We start from the raw sequence: 21812 nt of genomic DNA, 5'->3' as shown, positions 1-21812 counted from the left end.
TGTGGATCTTGTTACCAGTATAAGAATTTCTGTTATTGTTTGCTTTTTATAATTAAGTTGTGAATTGTGTTATGTTCATATTACTAGAATTAACGTTACCAATTTTTGTTCACTGGTTGCTTTTTGCAGATAATGTTATCAATACGACTACATTTAATCTACAAAGGCAAGAACCATTGTAAAGGGTTGATTGAACTAGATGAATGTAGTCTGTTGCAGCTGAAGAATGAGGTGGTGAAGATTACAAGTGAAGACGGGTTAACCACTCCTGAAAGTGTGCAATTACTTGTCACCAGCCCAAGGAATAATGTGGAAGTTATTGTAGATACTGATGCAATGTTGCGGATATTGTTCACGGCACATGACTCATTACAAGTGCCAGTATTTAAAGTTAGTGTGTTGCCAACCCTACGTCCTGATTTAGAACTTGGTGGGGTGATACAATCCCTGCTACATGCCTTAGAAGTTCAGCTATCTGCAGAGCAAGTTGCATGGGTAAATGAAAGTGGAAATGAACCACTATCTAGGCCTGGAGGCATTCATGGGCCACAACCAAACCTTGCTGAGAATGTTGGGTGTGAGACTGATGCTGATGAAGATGAATCACCTTCCAAGAGTGAAGGCAGAGATGAACCACAAATTGTTAGGAATGAGAATGTTCAGCAGAATGTTGATGACAACAACGATGATGATTGGTTGTCAGATTTTGACAAGGAATTTGTTGCTGATGGTAGTCGTATAAATCACCAAAACATAGCTGAGGATGCAAAAGTTATGGATGATGGGGGATCTAGCTGATGGGGGATCTAGCTCTGACGATGAATCAATTGATGCAGATCCTCAATTTTTGGCGAATACATTTGACTCAGATTTTGATTTGGGCACTACTCAATTGAAAAATTATATTGAAGTGCATATGTATAAGCCAAGGCCTGATGGTAAGCATAGGCTGAGGTTAGGAGACGTGTTTGATGATGTTGACCACTTTAGGAAGGTGTTGGGTGAAGTGATGGTGGATAAAAGCTTTGAAATTACAAAGGTGCACAATGACCGTATGAGATTTTACGGTAAATGCAAGACTAATGGTTGTCCATGGTATGTGGTGGGAGGTAAAATCAGGGGTAAGGGTGGATTTGTAATTAAAGAGTTGCAGAATAAGCATGATTGCAGACAGACCGAAATGTCAGTGAATGTGACCAGCAAATGGATAAGAGAGAAAATAAAGAGCAAAGTCGTTGTGGATCCCCATGTGAAGATTTATGTTCTTTACGAGTTTATGCAAGAGACATTTGGTGTGAGGATAGGGAATTTGAAGCTGTATAGAGCTAGAGAGAGGGCAAGGACATACATTCATGGAGACCATGCAAGGGGCTATAAGGATCTCTTTCAATATGCTGCAGTGATTCTGAAGTATGATCCAGATGCAATTTGCAAAGTACTTTGTGATGCAGTAACTAGGCCAGAAAAAATGTTATTTCAGAGATTTTTTATGGCATTTCTAGCCCAAAGAAATGCGCTTCATAATGGTTGTAGGTCATACATTGGGTTAGACGGATGTCATTTGAAATCAAAGTATGGTGGAGTTCTATTAGCTGCTGTAAGTATGGATGCTAATAATGGAATGGTTCCATTAGCAATAGCAGTGTGTGAGATAGAGAACACTGAAACTTGAACATGGTTTTTAGAAATTCTGCATTCGTATTTCGATAATGGATCAGATCATATCACCTTTTGCAGCGATAGGCAAAATGGTTTGTTGGGAGCAATTGGGAATACATGGCCAACTGCATTTTATAGGCCATGTGCTAGACATATATATTTTAACTTCTCTAAAGATCATCCTGGAGTTACTTTGAGGAATTTATTTTGGAGAGCTGTCAATAGCACTAATAAGTTTGACCATGCAGCTGCAATGGAAAAGTTGAAAAAATAGAAGTTAGAGGCATGGCAGTGGTTGGAGAGAGAACTTGCTGGGTTTACTTGGTCAAGATATGCGTATGACAAGAATTGCAAAGTAGATCGCACAAGTAATAACACTTCGGAGTGCTTCAACAGCTGGATCTTACCCCATAGAGATAAGTCTTGCCTGACTATGCTTGAAGAAATCCGATGCATGTTTATGATACTATTCACAAAAATAAGAAAAAAAGCACAATCTTGGTCCAATATTCCACCTCGAGTGAAAAAGGAATTAGATGATGCTTATGAGACCGGAAGCAAGATGACTGCAATGGCTTCTGGTGATCTTCACTTTCAGGTATAAATCAGAAATATTTTTGTTTTCAAATATTTTTTTATATAGCTGACATTATTTTTCCCTCTATGCTTTTAATTATTGTGTTATTGCTCTCAGGTTAAAGACAAGAGTTATTATCCAACGAGGAGGTTCATCATTGATTTGGTGAGCAGGTCTTGCGACTGTGGTCATTGGGAACTATCCGGACTCCCCTGTGCTCATGCTATGGCTGCAATTAGTCATGCAAGACACACAACAGAAGAGTACCTGCCAAAATACTTCACGAAACAAGTATACTTGAACACTTATGCTGTGATGTTTAAACCAATTCCTGATAAGGTTACTTGGGACCCGTGTGATAGACCAAAACTTTCTCCACCTGAGATTACTAAGAAGATTGGAAGGCCGAAGAAGTCAAGGAAGAGGGCAGCCACTGAGCCAGTGAAAAAAAACAGATCATTCTATGTATGCTGCTCCTTTTGCAGTGGGATGAACCACAATGTCCGAAAGTGCGCATTGAGGCCATCAATAGCAAGACAAATAAGAGCTCAGAATCAGGTATCAATGTATTACTTTTTAAATTATTTTTGTGTATACCGAGCTTAATTCTTTATTAATTTTTGTTAAATATATAATTTTAAATAGGGTCTCAGTGGGCCGGGAGAAAGTTCTAATGCAGAAACTACTTCGAAAAGAAGAAAAAGAATGGTAAATGTTGGTTTGAATATGGAATAATATTTAGTTTGTTGTAGGTTTTTCATAATTTTTTATATATTTATATATTTCAATTTAAATAGGCTGTGAGTAGTCCAGACGAGAGGTTTACGCATAGTAGGGGAAAAAGAGGTAACATGGATTGAGGTAGCAGAGTAAGAGGAGGTGACAGAGGAAGATGAATGGCATCTAGAGGTAGAGGTCGAGGTAGCAGAGCAAGAAGAGGTACTGTGGTGTTTTTTGATATTGTTATAATTTTCTGAATACTTCATAGATACTGAAGTTATATATATATATTTGTTCAGGCTGATATGAAGCTGACAATCTTTCTCCAAATCCAACTCAAGGCTCACAAGCTTCACAGATCATAGATGGTTAACAGAGTGTTATTGTTAGGATATTATGTATCTGAAATGCACAAACTGCCACTAGTACATTAGGCTACTGTGGTGTTTTTTTAAATGTACAAATTATTATTAGTGCATTAGACTGCTGTGGTGTTTGTTGATTGCACAAACTATTATTAGTGCATTAGGCTGCTGTGGTTATATTTGAATTCACAAACTGACAGTTCTGCGAATAGGCATTTCACGCACAAACTCTTATTTTTTACCATTGATAATAGAAGTACTTTAGATTACTTTTGACTTTGCTTACATATTAAATTACTTCTATTACATTACTTTCTCATAAATAAGCATATCAAGAGGCCACAAATAAAAACTATGACCAATTTTAGCTCCGCTTCAATGCATCGTAGTCTTTCATTCATCTTCAGTACATCTTCATTTAGGTTCAAGCCATAACTAGATGTGCTGTTACGCATTTCTAAATCTTCTTTTGCTGCCCATTGCAAAAAATTACACTTTTTATACCTGCATATCCAAAATAATTTGTTAGGATTTTCCGTCGTAGTAGATACCATAGCACATGCTTGTACTCCACAGTTGCAATATTTAGGGTAGCAGGTTACTTCTGCATGTTTCTTAGCTCGACCCATAGAACTAATGCTTGTGTGGCTGCTGGAGGTCATTTTTCTGTTTGAATTTATATGTGTGAAGGCTGAAAAATTGTTTGGTTTTGACTGAAGATAGGAAATAGGTGGATATTGTGTTTTCAATGAATTCAAGTATTTGTTGTGCCTTATTCTTGTTGTTTTTGTATGACAAAAGTGTTTAAATTTCAGTACTTTTGGTGTGAGGTTGTTGATGTTTAGTCTGAGGTTGCATTTGTTTATTATGGGTTGCTGGTGTGTTTTAGAATTACAGGTGTTTAGTATCAGGCTGCTGTTGATATAGGGTTGTTAGGGTGAAATGAAGCCACTAGTGTGTTTGAAATAGGGTTGTTAGTGTTTAAGTGAGGTTGCTAGTGTGTTTGAAAAAGAGTTGTTAGTGTTTAAGTGACGCAGGTGGTGTGTTTGAAATAAGATTGTTGCTGTTGAGATGGGGTTGTTAGTATTCAAGTGAGGTTGTTGGGGTGTTTCAAACAGGTTTGCTAGTGTGTTTATAAGGCTACTGTGTTGATTATGACTGTGAGGCTGCCGGTGTTGATGAAATGGTTTGCTAATATGTTTGTAAGCCTGTAAATTCTAGCTTTTATAAGCCAAGAAAATAGTCGTTTTTGGTTCTAACGGCTATTTTCTTGGGCATTTCTTGTAATTTTTGCTTCTGTTGTTTCTTTCTTTTCAAAGGGTAAAATTGTCTTTTATGTTCCTGGGGGCAGAATCGTCTTTTAACATAATTTCCGTTGAACAATAACGTTTTGTTAACGGATTGGTAGTAAAATGATAATCGCGCAAAACTTTGGTAGTAAAATGTACTTTTCAGCAAACCTTGGTACTGACATAATATGTCAATAAAACTTTGATAGTAAATTGATAATATCTCATATTTGTTTGATAGACACAACTAAAATAAATAAATATATATTCAGTAGTATCATTTTTAGAAATAATTTTTACTAAAGATTTAAGGCATACTTATAGTTAACTAATATATATTTTTTTTTATCAATCCAATAGATAAGTTTAATTAATATAAAATATGAATATTCCATTCATAGCTCTACGTTAAACTACTACACACGCATGAGAATTGGCCACCACTGCAGTGACCAAACACAACAATAGTACATGCAAGACTAATCAAACAGGCGATAACTAAAGTAACGATATTTAGCAACTCCAACTAGCGGACTTCTGTCAGTTCAGACATCAAAATCAGTTTTGACCCCACTGCCCATACTTGCTCTGCATCTTCCCACCGAATTCTTTGGCTTTAACCTCGTCAATCTTGGCTGGCATTTGCCATGGATTCCTCTTGCGCTTGAGCAATTGTCCTGCACTCCTGCTGCTCTTCTTTGCCATTGCCCCTCTTTCAGCTTCTATCTCCACACAGCTCAATACCAACATCAGCAACTCCATTAGAAACAATGCCATCAAAATCGATCCCACACACTAATCTCACAAATACTTTCCTCTTTGGGGTCACGTTCTGACTTGAGCATCGAAACTCTCGATTATTCTCTGGTGAACAACGGCAACGTGCTAGGTAATTGCCCGATCAGCGAGGTGAGGAGAAGCAAGACGTGAGTTATGAAACGGAAGTGAATGAGCTGAGAGTAGAAACCCACAGAGGAGGAGAGCAGACAGATACAAGAGACCATGAGGAATGCCAAGCCAAAAGAAGTAGGTGGCATTTGAGAAGAATTTTTGGTGCTAGAGAAGCTGCAGATAGGATAAAAGAGTGTGAAATAAGAAGCCAAGAAGGTATTAGAAAAGAAGCAGAAGATTAAAAGAAGAAGCCAAGAAGGTATTAGAAAAAAAGAAGCAGAAGATTGAAAGAAGAAGCCAAGAAGGTATTAAGGGAAAAAAGGAAAAAGAAAAAAAAGCAGAAGATTGAAGATAAATGTCCGCGTAGGGGCACAGACTGATGTGAGGAGAAGTTTGGTTTGGGGGGTTGTGTTTGTGTTAATTTGATTTAAAAAAAAGAGTGGGACTATTGGCACCCCTTTAAAGTTCTAATAAAGCTGCTGTTCTAATATAACTCTAATCAGAAGAATTCATTATTTATAAAGACATGTTTTTTTTTTTAAAGTTACCCTAATTCAATCTTTTTCCAGCTTCTTTGTTTATGAAAGATGTCTTTTTCAAAAAAGGCAAAATTATTGCTGCATTAACAGAAAAAATTACAAGAGAGAACTGCAATTTGTAGAGCTCATCCCCAGCCAAATACACAACTATCCATTATTTCAAATACCCCAATTTTTTTTTTCAACATTTTCCTTAACAAAAGCAATGAGATTAAGCACTCTCTAGAAGTTGAGTCACCAACATTTACCAAGAAGTTAGCCTGAACATTTGAAATCTCCTCTAAAGTCTTGACAAAATTGAGTATACATTGAAAGAATGACTCTCTAATTGTCTGGAGCATCTGCTTAGGGAAATTTTAGTTTTCTTATAATGTTATTTTTATATTTTTGATGAGGTATTAATTTAAAAAAATGAATTTGTTGACAAAGAGAAAGCAGCAATTTCTGGAATTGATTTAGGGGTAATTTTGGAAGAATATAAATGTACTTACAAATAATGAATTATTTCTATTAAAAATGGGGTTTTAGAACAGGGATTTTATCATGACATTAAAGAGGTGCCGATAGCCTAACTCTTTTTTTTTTTTTAAAAAAGGAGGTAGAAGTAGAACATGTGATAAAACGTGTAAAAGTTATTTCTTATGCTATGACTAATTTGTGGAGATTGAATTTTATATTTTTATGGGCATGTTCTCCTCAAATAGTTGCCGAACAGATATTGCAACTGTATTTAGAAATGAAAATGAAAACGGCCTTTATAAAATGGCATGGAACGGGTCTTAATTTTGGTGTCCTGTAAATTTTTTTATAAATTATTTTGACAAAATCACTCAATCTTATAGCGGACTTTGAAAAGTTACTCTTTTATTACTTTTCAAATTTTGATTTTCATAATCAATTTTATACTTAATCCGATCCTATATATATCTGCATATATATTATAAAAAATAAAATTAGTCTTATTAATTATGAAATAAAATCATTCACCTTAAAGAGATTATTAGTATTACCAATTATATTGAGATTTACAATAAAAAATATTTAATATACATTTTTATAAATGTTAAATGAACTTTATCAAATATTTAACTAAGAAATTTTATTAAATATTTAAATGAGTCTCTTCAAAGATGAGTATTTCTATAATACAATTAACAACAATTATTTTAAAAGTTACAGTATTACCAAACTGGCCTTAAACTCATTTTCTAAATAAACTCACTCTTAAAATTTTAAATTTAAATTTTACTCTACTGATCCACTTAAATACCTAATATAACCATACAAGAAAAAGATATAATTAAAACAATATTTTTCCTTTAGAGACTTTTCAAAACTCATATACATATAGAACCCTTAATCAAATGTTGTTGTTATAGTTTAAATAGAACATATATTTGTCTATTGTTTTATTCGCGCAAAAGTTTCAACATCATCTGTTCTAATCTTCCCTAAATTTTAATTTATGAATATCAAAATCTAATATCAAATCAACTCCACTCCAATAATTTTCATACTCTTTTTCGTTTTCTTCTTCTTCTTCCTTATTCGCTTTAATTTAATTTATCAAGCATAGAGAATGAGAGAAGTGTTCAACTGATGGGTGTCGAAGCCAACAAAAATAAATTCCTACTCTAAATAAATTGTGTATAGTGATTGAGCAGGGTCGTGTCCACAGAGATCGGTAATTATTTAAATCCTTTTGAAACGTAAAACGTAAAATGGGGGAATTGTAGACAATAATAAAAATCAAATTAAATAACAAGAATGCAAATTAAAGTTGTAATTCAAATTGGAGAAAGCTCTGGTTGAAGGAATTAACTAAGCTTGATTCGACTACTGATCATTGATTCAAATATAGACTATTATTACTCATGAATAGACCGGTTATAGCTATTGAGACCCTCTAATAGCCAATCTCTCCTTAACTAGTCGATAACCAAGGTACGACCGTTGGATATTTCCCTAATCAATAGACAACCCTAGATACGATCATAGGATTTAATCAATTGACAGCCTGAAAAATCAGAGAGACCCAAATCCTAATTAACACATATGATGATTCATTTAAATTAGATTGTTTATTCTCACAACACAACTCTCTGCTATGTTATTTGTCACAAACATCAAATTCTTCATACGATGAATCCTTTAATTGACAATAGATTAAGTTGATAATTAAATAGTGGCCAATTACCTAATTAACAAACATAATCATAAAAATAATTCAGAGAATAAACAAATACCCAAAAAGTAATAAAACAATTAAAGCACAAGAAAGATCTCACAGTAGTGATGAATCAAAGCTTCATTAACCTTCAACCAGAAAAATGGGTTTAGTTCCTCATAGAGAGAAGAGAAAAATTAGATCTAGGATTTCTTTTTCTCCAATCCAAAAATCCCCCATTTTTCACAATAGATTCCTCCCTTAAATACTCTCTCTCTCTTCTCTTTTAGAGTTCTATTTAAAATAAAATACTAATATCTTAAATATTAAATTCGTAATTACAAAAATAGCCAAAAATACAAAACACGTTAAACTAAAAACTGCAGGTCCGTAGTTGACAGCACGCGCCCACGCCTTATCAATAAAGTTCTTCTGCCGCTCATAATTTCTCCAAGAGAACAATCATCCTTAAAAATCATCTTGTAGCTCAATTTTATCACCAATCAATAGAATTGCACCTACAAAAGTAAAACACAAGTAAATCATTATTATTAAGTGCAAAATATCGATATTAAGGGAAGTAAACAATGCAAAACTAGTGCATAAATTGCACTTAACATCAACCAATATGAAACTATAGATGGTAATAACAACATTCAAGAAATTGTATTAAAAAGAAAAAAAAGAAAGGTAGCAACAAAATATTTATTTTCTTTTCTTTTCTTTTTCCTTGTTTGCAACAAAAATTTTATGAAGCTTGCCTATCAAGGAATCTGGCCAAAAGAGTTTCACTGGCAACAGAATTTCAAGTAACAAGTGATTATAAGATGGATGTGTTCAGAAATAGGTTTAATATTTAAGAACGGGTGCAGAGAATAAATTTCCTTATCAATAGTTAATTTCTTTTAGCAATTTGACTATTTGAGAACTCTTTGTCATTTAATTTCTTTTAATATTTTGATGGGTTGAAATAGCTTCGAGTCATTATTGTTGCCAAAGTTTCGATAACATTTAAATTAAAATAGTGTTTACAAATTATGAACAAAATAAACTTAGGCTCATTGTTTAAATACTTGAAATAAAATTAAAGGAAAAAAAATGTTTTACTCATTTTGCAGACTCCAGCTATCCAGTCTAGTTGTTACAGAATTCACATCAGTAGCTCTACAATTGGTAAATAAAGCCACGCATGTGCACACGATTAAATCTAAAATGTTCGCTCCTTTCTGCTAAACTACTTGTTACAACTTCACAAGTATTTACCATCTGAAATCAGTTTAGAACTTCCCGAAGATAGATTCATCTACTCCAAAAAAAGATCGAAAAATTTAGCCACAAATCTTGATTATAAAATTATGAGGACCATCGTGCTCTGTAACCTTCCTCTCTACTTGAATGCAACACATAAGTGATTTTGCATGTCAGTAACTTTTTGCTTACGTGATACAAATGGTTGGAACTAGTTTCTCATGACAGGATCCTTTACGCATAAGAGAGATACATACAGTACACCCATAGCTCGTTGTACCATCTGTTGATGCTGAAATCTGGTCGTCCTTTGCCCGACCTAATCGTTCCACCAACGTTTGTGTTATCTACGAAGGGAAGGTTGCACTCTCCCTGCTCTAGCAATTGCCCGTGTTCGTGGGACCCAAATCACCCTTTCTTTCCTTTCCAAGCATGCACTCACAGAAACAAGTCAGAGACGCCAGTGATTTTACCGGCGTAAACCCTTCGATGCTTAAGTTAGAACAAGGTGTTTACGGGTAAATTGTATGATTTAAACGAGTAAACTGAATACAGTATTCTCTGCACAATCTGTATCGAAGATATGTGTAAAAATGAGTCAGGATTTCAATTTGGCAGAGTTTTCCCTTTTCTCTCAATTTTTTCATTCCCTTCTCCATCGGTCTCTTGGCTTCTTATAGCCATCATCCCACGTTTTCTGCGTATTCTTCATGTCCCCCATTTTCAAGTGATGGCAGACCCTCATGGGTCTCTAACCACCGAATCGTGGGTAAACGTGAGATGTCATGTTCTTCCCAGCGGTTCGGGGCATAACGAAACTGTCGCGATTTCGTGAGATCGTGTGCTCTTTCTTTGGGTGATGAGTATCTGGTCGGTACATATCTCTGGTCGGTGCCTGTTTCTAGTTGGCACATGCCCGTACACGATGTTTTACCAGAACTCTGCTCGTGCCATTCAGCTGGGGAGATTCACCTCAGGGTGAGAGATGAGGACATAGCTGAGCTGGTACTTTTCATTAGTCAACACCATCTTTTCATATAATCCAATAAGGGTGTGGCTAATGCCAAATGACTCAAAAGTGGTATTCAACCACTATATATACACTTGACTTTCTGGGTACTACTTTTGCGTTGATGTAAGTTCTTTTATAATTTAACTTAATAAGGTCAAAATTATTAAACGAACCATATAAATACTTATTCAGTTTTGGCAACCTATAGAAGAGCTAGGTTTAAGATATGAATTTAATAAAATTACATGACTGATGCATTTATATTTATCAACCATATTTAATTAACCCCTAAAAAAATTAACTCACATTCATTTCTTTAAGACAAAAATTTTAACCGGAATAAGAAAAGAAGAAAAAACATACATATAAAGATGCTATGCATGCATGCTTATACAAAAATTAATTATAGAGAGCTAGAAAGAATCACATTAATTTTAGCTTTTAGGCATCAAGATCTTCATTGCGACCATCATCATTTTTCTTCTTTCACTAGTTTCATCAAGTACGCCAAAAACACTGATTCTAAGCAACCAAAAAGACACGGGCAAATTAGGTTGTGTTAATTGCCATCGAATAGCAAAATGCATTGCCCCAGGAAATGAGACATCCATCCAGTTGCCCGATAATGCTACGGTGGCCACGTTTTGTTTGGGAAAATATGACTGTGTATTATGATACAATTTATTATGATTACGCACCAACGTATTATATTGTGTATTTTTCAAATGAAGACTTTGACTAATTCAAAATAACATTATCGTTAAGGTTAATGAGACAAGCTTTTATCGTTCAAATGAAGAGATGAAGGAATGGGAAAGAATTTCTCACCAAAAAGTTAGATATGGGTGAATATTAATATAGTTAGATTTGGTATAGTTCTTGTCAAAAGCAGCCAGCCATCTAGATGGTTTGAAGCAGCCATCTAGATGGTCAACAACAAGTTGTTCAAAGTTTGAAGATTGAATTTGCTGCACACGGTTTTGATGAAGAATTTGGTGAACACGGTTTTGATTTTCTTGGCCACTAGTTTGCTATAAATAGAAGTACAGATGAAGAGTGCATTTAATTCCATTTCAGAGAGCAATTTAGGGAGTTGAGAGAGAATTTAGAGAGCTTGCATTTATAAGCTCTTGTTACAGTGATTGAGAGAGTTTGGGTGTATTGGGGTTTTGGGAAGTGAGCTAAAATACTACAATACTTGTAACTCATTTTCACTAGTAAAATATTTCCTTCTGTCTTCGCCCGTGGACGTAGGCTAAAAGCCGAACCACGTAATTTTCTGGTGTCCTCTATTGTGCTCGTTCTTTATTTTTCTACCAATTTTACTTTAGCTGCGTGTCTGCTTCACCCACCAATTTCCTAACAGTGGTATCAGAGCTATTGGTTGTATTTTTGGAGTCAGGAATTGTTCACGTATTCACGTATACGGCGTACGACACTATTCACGTATACGGCATACGACACTATTCACGTATACGGCATACGGTACTATTTACGTATACGGTATACGGTACTATTCACGTATACGGTATACAGCACTATTCACGTATACAGTACTATTCACGTGAAACGGTGGAAGCGATCCAAGAATTTTGCGGTGCAAAGCAGGGAATAGTGGTGTGAGTAAAGCAACTGTGTGGTTCTGTACATGTCTAGGAAAGTTCTGTCACAAAGGCAATAAGAGCTTAAGGAGTCTGGGTTTTAAGTGGGACCATTGTGACCCCTCCAGTCTTTCCTGGGAACTTTCCTGGTGTGCATTCTCACACATACTCACAACTATTCAAGGTGGTATACTAGCTTGTGTGCAGTATTTATCAACAAAATGGCGGCAAAGTATGAAATTGAGAAATTTAACGGAAATAATTTTTCGTTGTGAAAAATGAAGATGAAAGTTGTATTGAGGAAAAATAATTGCTTGGCAGCAATTGGAGAAAGGCCCATGGAGATAACTGATGACAAGTGGAACGAGGTAGACGGCAACGCCATTTTTGATCTACACTTGGCACTTGCAGATGGAGTATTATCTAGTGTGGCAGAGAAAAACACAGCGAAGGAAATATGGGATACTCTTACAAAATTGTACGAGGCCAAGTCACTACACAATAAAATCTTCTTAAAGAGGAGACTTTATACTCTTCGAATGGCGGAATCTACAATGGTGACCGACCACATCAACACCTTGAAGACTCTATTTTCACAACTCACAACGTTGGGTCATAATATAGAGGAAAATGAACGTGCAGAACTTCTACTTCAAAGTCTACCAGATTCGTATGATCAACTCATCATCAACCTGACGAACAACAATCCAGTGGACAGTCTAGTTTTCGACGATGTTGCAGCCTCTGTATTAAATGAGGAGAGCAGGCGAAAAAATAAGGAAAATAGACAAGCAAGTTCGCAGCAAGCGGAGGCGCTATCGGTGACGAGAGGGAGATCAACAGAACGTGGCCCCAGTGGAAGTCAAAATCATGGTAGATCAAAATCTAGAAGTAAGAAGAATGTTAAATGCTACAACTGTGGCAAGAAACGGCACGTCAAAAAGGAGTGTTGGAGTAATCAGAAGAGAAGAGAGGGTAAAGAACCTGAGTCATCAAATGCTCAGGGGTGTGTAGCAAGTACCTCGGATGATGGCGAAATTCTCTACAGTGAGGCAACAACTGTTTCAGAAGGCAGAAAATGACTTTCTGATGTCTGGCTTATAGACTCAGGAGCTACCTGGCACATGACCTCTCGGAGAGAATGGTTCCACACATATAAACCTATCTCAGGAGGATCTGTATATATGGGAGATGATCATGCCTTGGAGATCGCTGGTATTGGTACTATCAAAATAAAAATGTTTGATGGTACAATTCGCACAATTGGAGAGGTACGACATGTCAACGGCCTGAAGAAAAATCTATTGTCTTTGGGACAAATGGATAGTCATGGGTACAAAACTCATGTGGAGAATGGAATTATGAAGATCGTTAAAGGCGCGCTTGTATTGATGAAGGCAAAAAAGATCGGTGCTAATCTATTTATGCTTAAAGGAGAAACGCTACAGGAGGCTGATGCGTGTGTCGCATCAAATGTAGAAGAGTCAACGATGATGTGGCATCTCAAACTTGGCCACATGTCGGAACAAGGTTTGAAAATTCTCTCTGAGCGAAAATTGCTTCCAGGGCTCAAATCGGTAAGTTTACCATTTTGCGAGCATTGTGTTACAAGTAAGCAGCATAGATTAAAATTCAGTAGATCTATTGTTAGAAGTAAATGCATTCTAGACTTGATTCATTCTGATGTTTGGGAATCACCGGATATATCCATGGGAGGTGCAAAGTACATGGTGACTTTCATTGATGATTATTCCAGATAGGGATGGCAATGGATTGGATTTGATCCAAGATCCATGTGATCCAAATCCAATCGGATCGGATTTGGATCGGTTTAAAATGGATTTGGATCGGATTTGGATATCAATGTGCGGATCTAAGACGGATCTGGAGCAGATATGGATCTATCTTAATATCTAAATCCATATCCATATCCACTCATCTTTTAATTTTATTTTATTTTAAAAGTTTCTTAATAATTGTGGAATGATAATGATAATAAATTTTATTCATAGCATATTAGTAGTATTTACCATGAATTTAAACTCTTAAAACTTAAAGGTTAGTTTTGTAAATTTAAAGGTCAGTCAGCCTCAAAGCATGTACATGCAATATTCAAAATGCAATCCAAGTAATATAACCTGGTAATTTATTTTATCATATTGGCCAAATAATTTTTAAGAAATATAGTTATTCATATATTTAGTCAAATATGGTCATAATAAAAATAATAAAGGACTGAATATAAATCATATTTAATTTATATGTCATTATCTAATGTTGTAGGAATGAGGGTAGGTGTATCGTGGATACTAGAATGATGAATGAGACAATAAAATATTAGATTGATCTTACTCCTGCAATTACTTCTGAATGATATTTTATTATCTTTCTTATTTATTGTTTTGGTGTAGAAGTATAAGCTACAATATTTATTATATTTTTGAGAAAAATTATATAATTTATTTGTTATCAATACATTTTAGCCTTCAATTTTCAATCTAAAAAATTATTTTTTTTTATTACGGAATTTTAGAATTCATGACGGATCTAGAGCAGATTTGGATTTTAATTTTTTTTCGGATTTGGAGCAGATATAGATATTTATTTCTTTTTTGGATCTGGATATGGAGCGAAAAATATGGATTCATAACGGATCTGGAGCAGATACGGATCTTAATTTTTATTATGGATTTGGATCTGGAGCAGAGTAGATCCAACCCATATCTGCCCCATTGCCATCCCTGATTCCAGAAGATGTTGGGTGTATCCAATTAAGAAAAAGTCAGATGTATTTCTAGTGTTTAAAGAATACAAAGCGCGGTTGGAACTTGAATCTGGTAAAAAGATCAAGTGCTTAAGGACGGATAATGGTGGAGAGTATACAGACGGTGAGTTTCTTGCTTTCTGTAAGTAAGAAGGTATTCAGAGGCAGTTCACGGTGGCATACACTCCTCAACAAAATGGAGTGGCGGAGCGGATGAACAGAACTCTTACAGAAAGAATAAGAGCTATGTTGAGGACTGCTGGTCTACCCAATTCATTCTGGGCAGAAGCAGCCAAAACTGCTTGTTATATAGTAAATCGATCGCCATCTAAAGCTATTGGGCTGAAGACAATGATGGAGATGTGGACTGGAAAGCCAGCTGATTATTCCTACCTACATGCATTTGGATGTCCTGTGTACGTGATGTACAATGCCCAAGAAAGAACAAAGCTGGATCCAAAATCTAGAAGATGTATCTTCTTGGGGTATGCTGATGGAGTAAAGGGGTATCGTCTGTGGGACCCCACTGCCCACAAGATCGTCATCAGCAGAGATGTTATCTTTGTAAAAGATCAACTGCAAAGGAGAGATGAGGATGATGGCACTACAAAAGAAAAGTCAGAGACTGTGCCAGTATATGTGGAAAATAATCTAGAAGATTCAGATTCTTCTGAAGCAGCACCAGAGCACGAGGAACAAGAACCAGTCGAGTCTGAGGCTCCAGAAGTTCGTCGGTCAACTCGTGAGAGACGACCGCCGACGTGGCACTCGGAGTATGTCACAGAGATCAACGTTGCATACTGTCTTCTAACAGAGGATGGAGAGCCTTCAACTTTCCATGAAGCTTAAAACAGTTCAGATATTGCTTTGTGGATGACAGCAATGCAGGAAGAAATTGAAGCTCTACACAAGAACAAGACATGGGAACTTGTACCACTACCACGTGGAAGAAAAGCCATTGGAAACAAATGGGTCTATAAGATCAAGCGTGATGGCAATGACCAAGTGGAGCGGTATCGTGCAAGATTGGTGGTGAAAGGATATGCTCAGAAAGAAGGTATTGACTTCAACGAGATATTTTCTCCAGTGATTCGACTCACAACAGTCAGAATAGTCTTGGCAATGTGTGCTACATTTGACCTACATCTAGAGCAGTTAGATGTTAAAACTGCATTTCTTCATGGAGAACTTGAAGAAGAAATATATATGCTCCAACCAGAAGGTTTTGCAGAAATAAGAAATGAGAACTTGGTTTGCAGGTTGAACAAATCTCTATACGGTCTCAAACAGGCACCGAGGTGTTGGTATAAGAGATTTGATTCCTTCATTATGAGCCTTGGATACAACAGACTCAGTTCAGACCATTGTGCATATTACAAGAGGTTTGAAGATAATGATTTCATCATTTTGCTGTTGTATGTGGATGACATGTTGGTAGCAGGTCCCAACAAAGATCGAATCCAAGAATTGAAGGCACAGTTGGCTAGGGAGTTTGAAATGAAGGACTTGGGACTAGCAAACAAGATTCTAGGGATGCAAATTCACCGAGACGAAAATAACATGAAGATTTGGCTTTCGCAGAAGAATTATTTGAAGAAAATCTTGCGGCGCTTCAACATGCAAGATTGTAAGTCAATTTCTACCCCACTTCCTGTTAATTTCAAATTATCCTCAAGTATGTGTCCTAGCAATGAAGCGGAGAGGAAGGAGATGTCTCGAGTACCGTATGCATCAGCAGTGGGAAGTTTGATGTTCGCTATGATATGTACTAGACCGGACATTGCACAAGCAGTGGGAGCAGTCAGTCGATACATGGCGAATCCTGGTGGAGAGCATTGGATAGCTGTGAAGAGGATTCTGAGATACATCAGAGGAACCTCAAATGTTGCATTATGTTATGGAGGATCAGAGTTTACTGTCAGGGGCTATGTGGATTCAGATTTTGCAGGAGACCTTGATAAAAGGAAATCCACTACTGGTTATGTGTTTACACTTGCGGGAGCAGCTGTAAGCTGGGTTTCGAAACTGCAGACCGTTGTGGCTTTATCTACAACAGAAGCAGAGTACATGGCAGCTACACAAGCTTGCAAGGAAGCTATTTGGATACAAAGGATATTGGAGGAGCTCGGGCACGGACAAGAGAAAATTTCTGTATTTTGTGACAGTCAGAGTGCCTTGCACATTGCAAGGAATCCAGCCTTTCATTCCAGGACAAAGCACATAGGAGTCCAGTATCACTTCGTTCGTGAAGTAGTGGAAGATGGAAGTGTGGATTTACAGAAAATTCATACCAAAGAGAACCTAGCAGATGTTTTGACCAAACCGATAAATACTGATAAGTTTATCTGGAGTAGATCCTCTTGTGGCCTAGCAGAAACGTAGGCAACATGATTATGGCGAAGCAGAAAGGATGGTGTGGAGATTGATTGCTTCTCAATCTAATCTCCAAGTGGGAGAAATGTCAAAAGCAGCCAGCCATCTAGATGGTTTGAAGCAGCCATCTAGATGGTCAACAACAAGTTGTTCAAAGTTTGAAGATTGAATTTGCTGCACACGGTTTTGATGAAGAATTTGGTGAACACGGTTTTGATTTTCTTGGCCACTAGTTTGCTATAAATAGAAGTACAGATGAAGAGTGCATTTAATTCCATTTCAGAGAGCAATTTAGGGAGTTGAGAGAGAATTTAGAGAGCTTGTATTTATAAGCTCTTGTTACAGTGATTGAGAGAGTTTGGGTGTATTGGGGTTTTGGGAAGTGAGCTAAAATACTACAATACTTGTAACTCCTTTTCACTAGTAAAATATTTCCTTCTGTCTTCGCCCGTGGACGTAGGCTAAAAGTCGAACCACGTAATTTTCTGGTGTCCTCTATTGTGCTCGTTCTTTATTTTTCTACCAATTTTACTTTAGCTGCGTGTCTGCTTCACCCACCAATTTCCTAACAGTTCTTGCATGCTAATCTTATTTAATTTTAAGAATATTGAAAGGAAAAGATAAATAAAGGTTAATGATGCAATGTTTGGTCATAAGGACTAAGGAGATTTTTACGTTCCCAAGCTCAGGAGTGCTAATAAGGTTGGTGCACAGTTATGAATGTTACACAGCAATTGGAAGACTGCCATGGAACTTCAGTGATGATAAGGACTAACGAGATTTTACATTCCCATGCATGTTCAGGAGTCAGGAGTCCTAATATGTACTTTATTGTTGGTGTCTTTAGCTGTAAATTAATTTGACATAACGATTTTCAGCTCATTTTAGTTTTTCAGCAATGGGCAGAGTGAACTTTTTAGTTGGTGTAAAAGCTTCCTTGACGCACTAAATAGGAAAATTCCAAACTCTACATGCCCAGGAGGCCAGAAGAGGAATTAAATGAAAGCCAAGTCCTTTTACTATTTAGTTTGTTGCTCATTCTTCGCATCCTCTAGTCACTGACTTGGTTAAAGCTTTTTAAATTGGCTTTTTTTTTTTTTTGACATGACTTGGGGCAATCAATTAATCTAGGCAATTAGGGATCGGTTGCCGGAATAAAGAAATCATTAGGTGTTGTATCACAATCGATTTTGAAATATTGCATTCAAATTGCTAGAAGACAAATACGTGCAAATTGAAGAGCCTATTTTTAAAATTGTGTGTGTGTGTGTGTGTGTAGAATACCAATTATTAGGAAGTAATCAATCTCTCTTACCTGTTTCTCCGGGATAAACACGCATCCAAATTCCAATCAATTATCAAATTACTTTTTAAAGGTAAGAAATAAAAACAGAGAAGTAAAGGATAAGATAGTTTAATTACATTTCAAAGTAAATAATAATAAATAAAATTACAAAAAAACTCTCCGCTTCGAGGAATTATTGTTGTTCATGTTTAGAGTTTTGCTAATATTTAAATTAAAATAATATTTACAAAGAATTAGCGAAAGAAACTTAGGCTCAATGTTTAAACATTTGAAATAAAATTAAAGCAAAAAAAAAAAAAATAAATGTTTTTACTCATTTTGCAGGCTCCAGCTATCTTGTCTAGCTGTTACAGAATGCACATCAGAAGCTCTACAATTGGTAAATAATTTAAGCCATGCATCTGCACACAATTAAAACTAGATCGTTCACTCCTTCCTGCTAAACCACTTGTTGCAACTTCACAAAATAGTTACTTCATTAAATGTTCAACTGAGCAGCCGATCCGAAATCAAATTAGCACTTCCCGAAGATAAATTCATCAAGTGAGTGAGAGATTTTATCTTGAGGAAATTGTTTCGTTCAGCAAGTGAGTGAGAGACTTTTTGCTTGCGTATGAGTAATCTTTGCCAGCTTGTTATCTTGTTATTCAGACTTTAACATGGCATTCTCTGTTTTCTGATCGTTTTTTTTCTTTAAAAAAATAGTTAAAATACTTTTTTTCTTGCATATCCACAGAATGGTTGCTGCAAGAAGGGGCCTATGGTTCAGTCTTTTAGTATGTGCACTCATGTTGCTGAAAGCTCAAGGCTTTAGTGTACCAATCACCTATGTTGAGAATGGTGTAGTGGAAGGAGCTGGTAGATAAGTGCACTCATATTCTTCATTTTATGATTTTTCGTTATTGTGCACTATAGTTTGTTTAATGTTTGATATGTTTTGCAGTTTTGTTTGGACGGTAGGCCGCCTGCTTACCATTTTGATAAGGGGTTTGGTGCCGGGATCAACAATTGGTTGGTGTTCATCGAGGTAACTAACGTCCTTCTCTATCCGCATATGTTTGCTATAGCCGTTCCAACTTTAATAATTATGAATGAAGAGTAATCAATCCAGAAGGTTATAGCCATAAAAATTCTGATGTTTACATTTGGCATTGAATTCAACACAAAGTTTCGAATACTTTTTTCTTTATTCACTTTGCCTTTGGATTTGGGTTCTTAGGGAGGAGGCTGGTGCAACGATGTCACAACTTGTCATGTTCGTGCGAATACTGGTTTCGGTTCATCTAAGAAAATGGGCGAGGAAGTTAATTTTACTGGGATACTGAGCAACGAGCAGAAATATAACCCGGGTATGGCCTTTTTGATTCACTTCGACTTGATTGATATTAGTAAATAAATTCCCCTTCCGTTTCCAGATTTCTACAATTGGAATAGAATCGAGGTTAAATACTGTGACGGGGCATCATTTACCGGAGATTTGGAGGCTGTCGATCCGGTAAGTTAATTTTCCCCAAAATTTCCTGCTAGACTTTTCTTGTATACTTATTTTTTGGGTCTCTTTTTGGTGGGATCATTAATTAGTTAGTGATTTAATCAGGCAACTAACCTTCACTTCAGAGGAGCTAGGGTTTTTCTAGCAGTCATGAAGGACCTATTAATGGTTAAATGAATGATAAATGCTCAAAATGTATGATCTTCGTTTTCTTTTTTCCTTCTATAAAATTCTTTTCATTAGATTGGTATGTTTGATAACTCATTAGGACTGATGGCAGGCTATTCTTTCCGGCTGTTCTGCTGGGGGATTGGCTTCAATTTTGTATTGTGATAACTTCCGAGCTCTCTTCCCCGTGGGCACTAGAGTAAAATGCCTCGCAGATGCTGGTTATTTTATAAATGTGTAAGCTCATTTTAGACATTCCAGCCTGTTCTTGAATCGAACATTGTGTTAATAGTGGCTTCACTTGTGTTTCTTTCCAAATTCTAATTCCTTGTTTTATTTCAACAGGAAGGATATTTCCGATGCAAGTCACATTGAGGAGTTTTTCGCTCAAGTGGTTGCGACACATGTACATTCTTCTTCTCATGCTTACACTCTAAACATAACGTTCTATAGCTATCCTACTTTTTCATTATGTGTCGAGTAATAAATATGCCCTGCATACCGTCACTCAAAGATTTTTCCCATTATCTTATATTGAAATAATTTGCCTTTATTTTTTATTTATCATTTTTGATAGTATGAGAAAATTCTTTCCTTGAGGATAAAGTTCTTTTTAACTGTGGTTACAGCCCTTGATTCTTCGTTTAATCTCATGTCTAGGGATCAATTAAGCATTTGCCAGCATCCTGCACTCAAGAGGTTGAACCCAGGATTGGTAAGTTTTACCATTTTAATGTTTCTACTTTGTACTCTTCATCCTTTCATCTTTGGTCTGATTTGATTCCTTGCTTTTAAAAAGACACTGTTTCTTCCCGCAATACGTTGCAGGGCAAGTAATGACACCGCTATTTATCGTTAACTCAGCATATGATAAATGGCAGGTTAGCACAGTTCTTCTCATCGTTATATATTGTTGTGAGATGATTTTGGAAATTGCTTACCAGACTCCTTTTCTCTCAGGACTATGAATTTCCGTGACTGATATTCATATTCCCAAAAATAGGATTCATACAAAAATAGGCCTCAATTCCGCACATATGGTTACATGAAAGTTTCGCTGGATTTTCATTTTAAAAAAAAAAGGTGTAAGATTGAATGACAGAAAATTGGATGCATAAGCTCAGTGCAAGAAGATCATTTGTTGTAGGTAGTGCATGTTTTCCATAAGACTATAGCAGCTGCCCCAAAAGCAAGCATCTTTAGTAAGAGTGAAATTTGTCTTTTTATGTTATTTCTAAAAAGTTTTCGTATATATATACTATAAATAAATTCGGGAATGTGTTTCTCATCCTTTGGAACTCGTTCATAGATAAATCAAATTTTGGTGCCGATCGATGCTGATCCTGTAAAAAGTATTAAGCTTTGTTTGGTTAACAAGAAAGTAAAGGAAAATATGAACGAGAGAGAGAGAGAGAATTCTAGAAACTGAAAAGTTGTTTTCATTATTGATATTTGATCTGAATTGATACAATGATATTTATAATGAAGTCTGGATCCTTCTTAAGCATAAAAGCATGGACTGGAGACTAAGCTAATCGTAACAAACTTTTGGCAGGAATCTAACAACTTTATAAAACAGAATTCCAGCTTAGCACTTGACTAAGCACTCCACCCGTGCAGAAATAATCTGACTCATCATTT

The 21812-nt window shown here is 36.1% G+C and overlaps 2 protein-coding genes and 1 pseudogene across 2 annotated transcripts; all 3 read left to right on the top strand.

The window, feature by feature from the left end:
* Positions 1 to 916: 916 nt before the first annotated feature.
* Positions 917 to 1672, top strand: LOC112096467. The gene has a single exon (XM_024179912.1). The coding sequence runs from the start codon at positions 917 to 919 to the stop codon at positions 1670 to 1672; it is 756 nt and encodes a 251-aa protein (XP_024035680.1).
* Positions 1673 to 2221: 549 nt separating this feature from the next.
* Positions 2222 to 3096, top strand: LOC112096466. The gene is made up of 4 exons (XM_024179911.1): positions 2222 to 2257; positions 2354 to 2794; positions 2882 to 2944; positions 3034 to 3096. The coding sequence occupies exons 1-4, from the start codon at positions 2222 to 2224 to the stop codon at positions 3094 to 3096; spliced, it is 603 nt and encodes a 200-aa protein (XP_024035679.1).
* A 15911-nt stretch (positions 3097 to 19007) lies between these two features.
* On the top strand, positions 19008 to 21008 carry LOC18034166 (annotated as a pseudogene).
* Positions 21009 to 21812: the final 804 nt, after the last annotated feature.

Source organism: Citrus clementina, unplaced genomic scaffold (assembly GCF_000493195.1).
Source record: "Citrus clementina cultivar Clemenules unplaced genomic scaffold, Citrus_clementina_v1.0 scaffold_8, whole genome shotgun sequence".
In the NCBI taxonomy this organism is placed as follows: domain Eukaryota; kingdom Viridiplantae; phylum Streptophyta; class Magnoliopsida; order Sapindales; family Rutaceae; genus Citrus; species Citrus x clementina.
The sequence above is the reverse complement of the archived record's forward strand: the minus strand, read 5'-3'. Positions and strand labels throughout refer to the sequence as shown.